This window comes from Phyllobates terribilis, unplaced genomic scaffold (genome assembly GCF_046119375.1).
Source record: "Phyllobates terribilis strain yellow unplaced genomic scaffold, ASM4611937v1 Scaffold_3__8_contigs__length_932513732, whole genome shotgun sequence".
Lineage (NCBI taxonomy): Eukaryota > Metazoa > Chordata > Amphibia > Anura > Dendrobatidae > Phyllobates > Phyllobates terribilis.
Window position 1 is genome coordinate 675,033,611 of NW_027362763.1, and position 12,072 is coordinate 675,045,682.

Below are 12,072 nucleotides of genomic sequence, written 5' to 3' on the forward strand. Positions count from 1 at the left end.
GTGGTACAACTCTTCTCTATGGTTGTGTCCAGTATTACAACCCATCTATATTCATGTGGATAGAGATGAGCTGCAATATCTGACATGGCCATGGTCAAGAGTGGCGCTATTTCTGGGGTTGAAAGCTAATTTGTGCTCGAAATGTAAATGGTGAGGGATATAACAAAGCTTACAGGAAAGTGAACGGAGCCGAGAGCTTGAAGCTTATATCTATAAAACAAGTCATACGCTCAGCAGAACGACATACAGATTTCTTGCTCTGTGAACTATTTCTTATAATCTCCTTTTAATACTTAATCTTATAGAGTTTTAGCTGTTCTCATCACTAAAGTCCCCCATACACATTAGACAATATCAGTTGGATCGTCTGTCAGTCTAATGTGTATGGAGTCCCATGATAGGTGATGTCGAGGGAGAGAAGGATCTGGCACATCGGATTTCCAGCAGCCGATCCATTTGTTCTCCGAGAGATAAACCGCCACCAGAGAAGTTCTCTCATGTAGTCGGCAGGAACTCTCGGCCAAGTGTCCCTGGGTTTGCGGGAGTCGGGAAAATTGTTTGGCCGACAGCTATATATTGTGTATGGGGGGTTTATACTGAAAGCAGAGCGTTTTTGCTTGAACCGATAATCCACTAAGTATCAACATGAGTGGAATAAGGCACCATGTGCCTCGTGCCTTGGGAATGTCACTAACTAATTCTTTGTAGAGTCTAACAACATAACATAACATAGCTGCTCCACATCAATTCACAACTAAAACTCATGGTCCTCAAATGAAACCCAGTAAGACTTCTTAGAGTATCTGTCTTCTAAAGTTTTGCCTTCTCATCCAACTACCATCCTCACAGGAGAGTCAATACTACACGAGCATCAATACTATATCCTAAAGGGTTAATGTGAGGGCTACACAACTATTACAGAATTGGACCTGCCATATAACACTCTGTCCAAACGACTGACAAGATCCCTACAAAGTCTCCACAATTCTGACCTCAGAAGGTTACAATTCACATCAAACTTCATTCCCAATTTCCTTTGACATTCAATTTTTTAGCAATGTCAATGGAATTTGGGCTCCCCTAACAATGGGTGAAAGTCAAATGATGTTGGGCACCAGGCTTTCCATGACGCAAATAGTTAAATAGCCGTACCCTCAAGGTTCAAAAATACAAGGGATTTCCCCCTCTATTAATCACTCCATCCCACGATAAAAAAAAACATCAAAAGGTTCTCCACTATTGCCCCCTTAAACCCAAGACTAAAATAGGTCTACAACAGATAGAAACCATCAAAAAGTTCTCCACTATTTCCCCAAGACCAAAGTATGTCTACAATGAACAGGAGCCATCTGGAACCATGAAAAAGTTCTCCATTATTGCCCCCTCAGACCCAAGACCAATGTAGATCTACAATAAACAGGAACCACCTGGTACGTCTATTTATGATGAATCAACCCGTGTAGAACGTGTCTGGTAACTCCAACCTTCTTGGCCAGTAGAGTCACAATCCTTTAAAGGAACTCACAATGAAACATCACATTCAGTAAAACACACATACAAGACATAAAAACAGCTAAAACCGATTTGCATAACACAAGGCTGGAGAACAATACAACGAGGTATCTGGAAAGTAAAGAGAATTGCGGAAGCAAGATACAATGCAACACAGGTCCGAGAGCACGTTACGTCCTCAGGGTCTTTTTTCCCTTTATTTTTTGAACTGTTTGTCTTCGGTAAGTAAAGGTGTGCACAAAGGATCGAGGATTAGCTTCTGGTTAACGGTTAATAAAAGCTCAATCAGCATCTTGATAGGATATATCGTGTTAAATCAAAATGCCTCAGCAGGCCCACTTCACATTAATCGTATCAACTTGAAGGAAACTCTGTTACTTCTCGGCTCGCCAACACTTTCAATGTTCCCCAGCTTCACTCGGTCACCTTCCGCTTGGAGGGTGGAATTAGATGGCAAGGAATTTCATTTGGAAGCTCGTGGCCTTCTAATTTCACCTTAATTAGGTGGTTGGCTAAGGCAAACTCCTCATCGTCCAGCAGGCCATCTTTATCTGTGTCAGCAAGCTTCCAGATCTTTCCAAGAACAGTATTAGGCAGCTTGGACTTGACCATCTCCTTCTTGGCATTGGCACCAGTTATTTTGCCATTGACAGGAGACAAAGTGTAGAAGATCTCGTCGTACATGGGCTTATCTCTAGCCACTACCCAGTCCACATCATCAATCCCTTCTCCTGCCCCTTCTCCGTAACTGTGTCCAAAGGGACCATTCTGGGTACCCTCAAAGGCACCTCCTTTCACCATTTGGACTGGTTTTTGAGTTTCCTCTTGTCTAACCAGCACCATTAAGTGGGCAATGTCATGAGCCAGCATCTCACCTACAGTCTCCAGAAGCTTATTCTTCAGGGGCTGGAATTTGTTAAAATCTTGGGATTGTAAGAGATCCTATGTAAGAAAAATATAAAACTTTCAATAAAAAAAATAACAGAAACACAGTATTCCATCAATTATTCTTCACTTTACTACTCAATGTTACAGATTAATCTGCTTTTGTAGAAGACAACACTCTCAGGAGGTCCTGGTTCTCCTTATGGAGATCTAACTGGTGTCTAGGGTGTTACAGGCAAGCTACCTGGGAAAAAGTATGCAAATTAGCTTTCCTCCAGAAGGATAGAAAAATTAACTCACTAGTGCCACCTCTAGGTAGCTACTTTGTAAGCCATAGTATAACCCATTACAAAGCTTTCACACATTAACCGGGTTATCAGTCAAACCATCATATGTAGACAAGGGAGAGCCAAGAAAGGATGAGAGATTGATGGAAGAGAATGCCAAAGTTGGGCAGAATTATGGCCGAAGTCTTAGGGTGAGAAGGTAAAGACGTGACTAAAATAATAGAGGGGTGAAGATTATGGGAGGTTGTGCAACATGGTGGTTCACCATCATGAGCCTCAACAACCCAAAGAGTAAAAGTCTAGAGGGGTCATTGGAGTAATGTCCTTGGTACACAGTGTTAGACATGACCAGACGAAGAGAGATTTCATCAGTGGTTGGGTTTGAAACTCAAAGAGAAGGGAGGTCAAGAGAAAATAATTGTTGGGAGTCAGGCTTCTAGCCCCTTTGCTGAACAGCTCATTGAAGGGACCCCCAAGCGCCCCAACTTTCTCAAAATGCAAAAAAAGTGTAGGAAAACGCACAAGGAAAATAACCACTGAACTAAATAATACCCTGTTTTAACCCAAGTCATCATCTTTCTAGTGGTCCATCCCTCTACTCTCAAGGTCCTTCAGTATTGGATTAGGGTTACTCTAAAGATGTCAGGATGGCCGGGCAGGGTGGTCTACTGTACCTGCATCTTCTTCAGGTTGGGGAAGTCTCCTGGAGAGATCTGATGTTCTCCTTCAATTCGACCATAAATCTCCCCTAAAGTGCCAATTAACTCTTTCTTCTTATTGTCCTTTCCAAAGACGGCTGACATCTCCTTCTTCAATGAACTGATGATGTACGTGTGCACCTGAGGGTAAAAAAGAGAAGTTCAAACTTGAATTATGTGACATGTGTAATTAACAATGTATCTCAGGTGTAACTACAAAAACTCCAGTCATTGGGCAAGTGACAGTCCAGAACACCTAGTAATCAACCAGACTACTCTTAAAGGGGGCTCCAGACTACATATCCAGACTGCTGTTATAGGGGGATCCAGACTACACATCCAGACTGTTGTTATAGGGGGCTCCAAACTACACATCCAGACTGCTGTTATAGGGGGGGGCTCCAGACTACATATCCAGACAGCTGCTATAGGGGGGCTCCAGACTACACATCCAGACTGTTGTTATAGGGGGCTCCAAACTACACATCCAGACTGCTGTTATAGGGGGGGGCTCCAGACTACATATCCAGACAGCTGCTATAGGGGGGCTCCAGACTACACATCCAGACTGCTGTTATAGGGGGGGGCTCCAGACTACACATCCAGACTGCTGTTATAGGGGGGGCTCCAGACTACATATCCAGACAGCTGCTATAGGGGGGCTCCAGACTACACATCCAGACTGCTGTTATAGGGGGCTCCATACTAGACATCTAGACTGCTATTATAGGGGGGCTCCAGACTACATATCCAGACAGCTGCTATAGGGGGCTCCAGACTACACATCCAGACTGCTGTTATAGGGGGGGCTCCAGACTGCACATCCAGACTGCTGTTATAGGGGGGCTCCAGACTACACATTCAGACTGCTGTTATAGGGGGCTCCAGACTACACATCCAGACTGCTGTTATAGGGAGGGCTCCAGACTACACATCCAGACTGCTGTTATAGGAGGGCTCCAGACTACACATCCAGACTGCTGTTATAGGAGGGCTCCAGACTACACATCCAGACTGCTGCTATAGGAGGGCTCCATACTAGACATCTAGACTGCTATTATAGGGGGGCTCCAGACTACACATCCAGACTGCTGTTATAGGAGGGCTCCAGACTACACATCCAGACTGCTGTTATAGGAGGGCTCCAGACTACACATCCAGACTGCTGTTATAGGAGGGCTCCAGACTACACATCCAGACTGCTGTTATAGGAGGGCTCCAGACTACATATCCAGACTGCTGTTATAGGGGGGGCTCCAGACTACACATCCAGACTGCTGTTATAGTGGGGCTCCAGACTACACATTCAGACTGCTGTTATAGGGGGCTCCAGACTACACATCCAGACTGCTGTTATAGGAGGGCTCCAGACTACACATCCAGACTAATGTTATAGGGGGGCTCCAGACTACACATTCAGACTGCTGTTATAGGGGGCTCCAGACAACACATCCAGACTGCTGTTATAGGGGGGCTCCAGACTACACATCCAGACTGCTGTTATAGGAGGGCTCCAGACTACACATCCAGACTGCTGTTATAGGAGGGCTCCAGACTACACATCCAGACTGCTGTTATAGGAGGGCTCCAGACTACACATCCAGACTGCTGTTATAGGGGGGGCTCCAGACTACACATCCAGACTGCTGTTATAGGAGGGCTCCAGACTACACATTCAGACTGCTGTTATAGGGGGCTCCAGACTACACATCCAGACTGCTGTTATAGGAGGGCTCCAGACTACACATCCAGACTGCTGTTATAGGAGGGCTCCAGACTACACATCCAGACTGCTGTTATAGGAGGGCTCCAGACTACACATCCAGACTGCTGCTATAGGAGGGCTCCAGACTATACATCCAGACTGCTGCTATAGGGGGGCTACAGACTACACATCCAGACTGCTATTATAGGAGGGCTCCATACTAGACATCTAGACTGCTATTTTAGGGGGGCTCCAGACTACACATCCAGACTGCTGTTATAGGGGGCTCCAGACTACACATCCAGACTGCTGTTATAGGAGGCTCCAGCCTACAAAGTCCATTAACATATATATTTCTGATCTTCCACCACCAGGGCGGCGCGATTGTTCCATCACTTTCCAGGACACAGATAACATATGATGTCCGCTTCCATTAAAAGGATATTTTGGATTTATTAGCAATGTACTATTCCGTACTTCACACAAGAAAACCATCACGCTATTTAGGTCACTGCACTAATAGGGCAGAAATCCACGGCGGGCGCAGGAAATGCCAGACATGAATTACATCTCAATGGACTTCGCTTCCAGTACACAAACTGCAGCCTTAAAATAGAGCAGCTCCAGCTGGTTACTATTAAAAGACCAAACTCCAAACACATCACCCTGAGAAGAGTTTAGCTGGAGAACGACAGTGTGAGGGGAGGATCACAAATAGTCTGACTACATTTTAGATTAAAGGTGCAAACCCCTGACCCATCAACACCAATTTAATGTATAACTAAGGTTAAAAGGGTATGAACACTTTTGCAGTCAAATTATTATTTTTTTCCCAGTATAATGAAAAATTTATCTTAACTTCACAGTGGTTATTTTTTTGTGTATACAGCTCCCATGAAAAGCTTTGTGTTTTTATGGTTACAGACAGCAAAAAAAACTAACAAACAATTGCAAAGCTAGAAGGAATAGCTAAAACTAGAGAAGACAGAGAAAGGATTCAGAAGGATCTAGAGGAACTTGAACAATGGGCAGCGACTTATAAAAAAATATTTGACAGGGAGAAATGCAAGATTCCACATCTGGGCAAGAAGAACAAAAATTACATCTACAAAATGGGAGGAATAGAACTAAGCAACAGCACGTGTGAAAAAGACTTGGGTATACTAATAGATCACAGACTGCACATGAGTCAACACTGTGATGCAGCAGCAAAAAAGGCAAACACAGTTTTGGGATGTATTAAGAGAAGCATAGAGTCTAGGTCACGTGAAGTAATCATCCCCCTCTACTCATCTGGATACTGTGTCCAGTTTTGGCCACATTTTAAAAAAGACATAAAAAAAACCGGAGCAAGTACAGAGAAGAGCTACCAGGATGGTGTGCGGACTGCAAACTACATCCTACGAGGGACGGTTAAAGGATCTGGACATGTTTAGCTTGCCACAGGTGGCCATGATAGACGATGAGTTCTCCTTCAATGGAAGTCTTCAAACAGAGGCTGGACAGACATCTGTCTGAGATGGTTTAGTGAATCCTGCATTGAGCAGGGGTCTGGACCAGATGACCCTGGAGGTCCCTTCCAACTCTACCATTCTATGATGATGAACAAACCTGCCGTTTTGGATGTGACAAGAGTAGAAGACGCAAAAGAAATAAAGATAAGTGAAAACTCCCATCAGAGGTAGATTTGATAAGAACAAGGAGACCATAAATGTCATCTCACCTTTGCCAGTCGGGCTCGTTTGATCAAGTCATTGAGTTTTCTAAGTGCTGTGTTACGTGGAAGGCTCTGCCTGTCTCTGAACAGATCCTGCTCCTCTGCCTCAAACAGTTTGCGGTTGTCAGGAATGAGCAGCGGGTGTGACCAGAAAGATCCGATGTAGACCCTGATCACCTCCGGAGTGTTGACAATTTTCCCCAAGGACCACATAAGAGCGCCGTAAACCCTCATCAGCTGCTGGGTCTCTATCTGATCCGCCTTGTTTAGGACCACGCGCATTTTGTCCTCGTGGTTCTTCAAGGCTTTGATGACTTCTGAGAACTCATTGGAGATGTCCAGCTTGTGGGCATCAAAAAGCAGAATGATGCGGTCAACTCTTTCGGCAAACCATTCTAACACTGCGGCAAAATCATAACCTGGAATGACGAGAGTAAATTACATTGTTATACAAGAAGCTGGTCAACTGAGGGCTGTGATGTCATCTCTTAAAGGGAATCCATCAAACTATGAACAGTACAGACCAAAAGTTTGGACACACCTTCTCATTTAAAGATTTTTCTGTATTTTCATGACTTTGAAAATTGTACATTCACACTGAAGGCATCAAAACTATGAATTAACACATGTGGAATTATATACTTAACAAAAAAGTGTGAAACAACTGAAAATATGTCTTATATGCTAGGTTCTTCAAAGTAGCCACCTTTTGCTTTGATGACTGCTTTGCACACTCTTGGCATTCTCTTGATGAGCTTCAAGATGTAGTCACCGGAAATGGTCTTCCAACAATCTTGAATGAGTTCCCAGAGATGCTTAGCACTTGTTGGTCCTTTTGTCTTCACTCTGCGGTCCAGCTCACCCCAAACCATCTCGATTGGGTTCAGGTCTGGTGACTGTGGAGGCCAGGTCATCTGGCATAGCACCCCATCCCTCTCCTTCTTGGTCAAATAGCCCTTACACAACCTGGAGGTGTGTTTGGGGTCATTGTCCTGTTGAAAAATAAATGATGGTCCAACTAAACGCAAACCGGATGGAATAGCATGCCGCTGCAAGATGCTGTGGTAGCCATGCTGGTTCAGTATGCCTTCAATTTTGAATAAATCCCCAACAGTGTCACCAGCAAAGCACCCCCACACCATCACACCTCCTCCTCCATGCTTCACGGTGGGAACCAGGCATGTAGAGTCCATCCGTTCACCTTTTCTGATTCGCACAAAGACACGGTGGTTGGAACCAAAGATATCAAATTTGGACTCATCAGACCAAAGCACAGATTTCCACTGGTCTAATGTCCATTCCTTGTGTTCTTTAGCCCAAACAAGTCTCTTCTGCTTGTTGCCTGTCCTTAGCAGTGGTTTCCTAGCAGCTATTTTACCATGAAGGCCTGCTGCACAAAGTCTCCTCTTAACAGTTGTTGTAGAGATGTGTCTGCTGCTAGAACTCTGTGTGGCGTTGACCTGGTCTCTAATCTGAGCTGCAGTTAACCTGCGATTTCTGAGGCTGGTGACTCGGATAAACTTATCCTCAGAAGCAGAGGTGACTCTTGGTCTTCCTTTCCTGGGGCGGTCCTCATGTGAGCCAGTTTCTTTAAATGAGAAGGACTGTCCAAACTTTTGGACTGTACTGTATATGTACATGTAACTCTTTCATCGACATGTCCAGCAATACCTTTACATGGCCCGTCTGAACCTTTGTTACTGAGAAGCTAGTGCTTTAAGTGATATGCGATTGACATGCAAATGAAGCTGAAGAGCTATGAAAGATCTGAAGCCTCTGTCACTCCAGCTCTATTTCCCACTCTCCCATTGCTTGGCTGACAACCTCTATACTGTGTGACTTCAGTCAAGCAGGAGGCAGAGGCGCTGGGTGGGGAATAGAGCTGGAGTGACAGAGGCCTCAGATCTACCATAGCTCTTTCTCAGTAACAGGGGACAGGCTGGCCATGTAAAGGTATTGCCAGGCTTGAGATACATGTGCATATAAATAGTTTGGGGTATAAAATCCTGCTGACAGATTCCCTTTAAAGAGATCCTCTACCTAAACATAATTGTTATTTATATTTTATTATTATTGTTGTTATGAGAGTAAGAAATAAATATTGGTTAAGTAATACTGATCCTTCACAGAAACCATCTGTTAATGGATCTTTTATTCTTATTATTTACAGAACTGTGCAAAACTCTTAGGCAGGTGTGAAAAGAATGCTGCAAAGTAAGAATGCTTAAAAAATAGAAGTGTTAATAGTTTATTTTTTATCAATTAACAAAATGTAAAGTCAAAGAACAAAAGTGAAATGTAAATCCCATCACTATCTGGTGACCGCCTGTCGCCTTCATCAATCCTTCTCAGTCTCAGATATTAAAGATACTCGGCAGGAGGTTGTTCCAAACATCTTGTAGCACTGACCCCAGATCTTCTGTGTATGAGGTTTGTGCAGATCCTTCATGTGATTGCAGACAGGCTGGATGATTTTGAGATCAGGGCTCCAGGGCCAGATCGTCACTTCCAGGACTTCTCACCCTTGATAACATTGGCTGGACATTGGGGGCTGTTGTCCAGCCGCAGAATAGATCTGGAGCCAAATCAGGCACCGCAGTGACTGGAGCCTCAGGCTGAGAACCGTGATTTCCCTATATAGTGCAATATTGTGTAATTGCATTATATAGTATAAGTGATCGAGCGATTGCAAGTTCAAGCCCCCGAAAAAGACTGAAAAAAAAAAACAACTTACAACTCGTCCAACAAAAAAAAAAATAACCCTCAAATGGCTGTGTCAGTGGAAAAATAAAAAAGTAATAGCTCTTGGAACAAGGGGAGGAAAAACTAAAGTGCAAAAATCCTGCGTTGTTAAGATTTAAAGTGGTTTTATAAGAACATCTAATTGGTGTTGCAAAGATAAGAAATAAATATTTCTTAAGTAATTGTGAGATGGAAACCATCAACAAGCTGCTGTTGATGTATCTTGTATCCTTATATATGGCACATTATAATGTCCAGTCCTGCTGTGTATTAATGTGGGTCTGATAGATGTTCCTAAGAAACCACCAGACCAACATAACACATAGGTAGTAAGTAGTAAGGATAGCATATAAATATGGGGTAAATAATTCAGATACGTTTGCTATCTGGAATCCATCAGCAAGATGCTGTTGTTGGAGCTTTTATTGTTATTATGTATGCCTAGCACATTCTGGTGTCCTGCTGTGTATGGCTGTTGGTCTGGTGGCTTATTATAAGTTTTAGAGACAGCCGGGCAGCTTCCTTACTCTCATAGATTTCAATGGAGACAGCAGAGTATGTGAGGCCACCTCTGCATTGGGTCTTCTATCTGTGACTGCCGTCCACTACTTGGGTGTACCCCCTCTAATATCTCTTCCGTAGGGTCTCAGACGGTATCCCTCCAGACATTTATGGCATGTCTTCTGCCTGAAATTGCAAAAACCTCTATAATACACCCTCTTCCCCCCATGTATGTACAATTTACTTTATTAATATGTTAGCCAGACCAGTTCAGAATAAGAATACAGAAAAACCATAAAGAGGTCCGTCATCAGCAGTTCGCCTATTTGCTGATGTGTTTCAGGTCCCCCAAAAATTGTTTTCTACGCTGTAAAAAAAAACAAAAAAGCAACAAAATCAAGTAAAAAAAAAACTACTGGAGATGCAGATTCTGGATTCTATATCTGCAGCCTAGAGCCCATGTTAAATCGATTTACTATGTGTAGAAAAATAGTTGAAGGTATAAATTAACTTTTAATGCAAATTAAATGGTAAAGGGTTATTTCCATCCAAAAATGTGTTGGCATAATCTACAAAACATCATTCTATGTCTATATTGGGATTATAACATACAGATTGACATATCTCCTCATAGACATAGAGGTAAATAATAAAACATTTCATGCCTGCAGCCACCACTAGAGGGCGCTTACTACATGATTAACTATCTTTATCTATGGTGTAGATATGGTTGCTCACTATGATGGGCTAGGCTTACAGCTATTTTTTATGGTACTTTATAGTATGAAGTGCAACTCCGGAGGACAAACTTTTGCTTGGAATTGAACCCCCTGCAAATTTCATTTACCAGAATATTCACATCGACACTTCTGATATATTACTTAGGTGGACAAGTCCTTTAAATGTGTCAACTAGTCACATACCAGTAGGTTTGTTGGTCCTGATGGTTTTGGGCTCATGCCGAGGACACACACAGTATGTTTCCTGTGCTGCTGGTCATCAGTGAGGCAGCTAGCTAGGTGACAGAAGGGGGGGGGGTAGAGGGAAGAGTGCCAGGGAGGCTAGTCCTGATCTGGCACACCCCAATAAGTTTGCAAAGTTGGTAGATGAGGGGGGTGACGGTACAGGGGTAGCACTGCTGCAGCAAGGCATGTCCTCTGAAAGCCGGAGGAGTGTCAGCTCCAGTAAGGAGGGAAATAGGAGAGCAGGGCAGGCCAGGCAGGTGCTGGTAGTGGGGGACTCAATTATTAGGGGAACAGATAGGGCAATCTGTCACAAAGACAGGGATCGTCGCTCGAGTCCGGCACATCGCTGATCGGGTTGACAGATTACTGGGAGGGGCTGGTGAGGACCCAGCGGTCATGGTGCACATTGGCTCAAATGACAAAGTTAGAGGTAGGTGGAAGGTCTTTTAAGATGATTTCAGGGAATTAGGCTGCAAGCTGAAAGCAAGGACCTCCAAGGTGGTATTCTCTGAAATACTACCGGTACCACGCGCCACGCCAGAGAGGCAATGGGAGATTAGGCAGATAAATAAGTGGCTCAAGAACTGGTGTAGGAAGGAGGGATTTGGGTTCCTGGAGAACTGGGCCGACTTCTCAGTTGGCTACAGACTCTACGCTAGGGACCGGCTGCACCTCAATGGGGAGGGTGCAGCTGTGCTGGGGGAGAAAATGGCTAGAAGGTTGGAGGAGTGTTTAAACTAGGGATTGGGGGGAGGGTATTCATTTTATAGGTGGGGAAGATAGTGCAGATAGTGACCTGGGCACAAATAAAGAAATTGTGGGTGGGGTTAGAACAGTCAATAAAGTAAGAAGGAATAGAGGTACAGAGAGACACATAAAATGCATGTACGCTAATGTCAGAAGCCTCACCAACAAAATAGAGGAATTAGAATTAATTTTGTTGGAAAATAATGATGACATGGTGCGGATATCTGAGACATGGCTGGACGAGAGCAATGACTGGGCAGTTAATTTACAGGGCTATAGTCTGTTCAGAAATGACCGCACAAACAAGCGAGGG

General features: G+C 43.9%; 1 protein-coding gene across 1 annotated transcript in view; it reads right to left on the bottom strand.

Annotated features, from left to right (window-relative positions):
• Nucleotides 1–1,240: 1,240 nt before the first annotated feature.
• LOC141258608 (EH domain-containing protein 3-like) overlaps nucleotides 1,241–12,072 on the bottom strand; it is a 96,320-nt gene continuing 85,488 nt past the window's right edge. The window contains exons 2-4 of the mRNA XM_073673569.1: nucleotides 6,811–7,223; nucleotides 3,359–3,523; nucleotides 1,241–2,454 (exon numbers count right to left, since the gene is read on the bottom strand). Coding sequence (XP_073529670.1) covers nucleotides 1,927–2,454; nucleotides 3,359–3,523; nucleotides 6,811–7,223 — 1,106 coding nt within the window. The 3' untranslated portion in view covers nucleotides 1,241–1,926. The remainder of the gene's footprint in view (nucleotides 2,455–3,358; nucleotides 3,524–6,810; nucleotides 7,224–12,072) is intronic.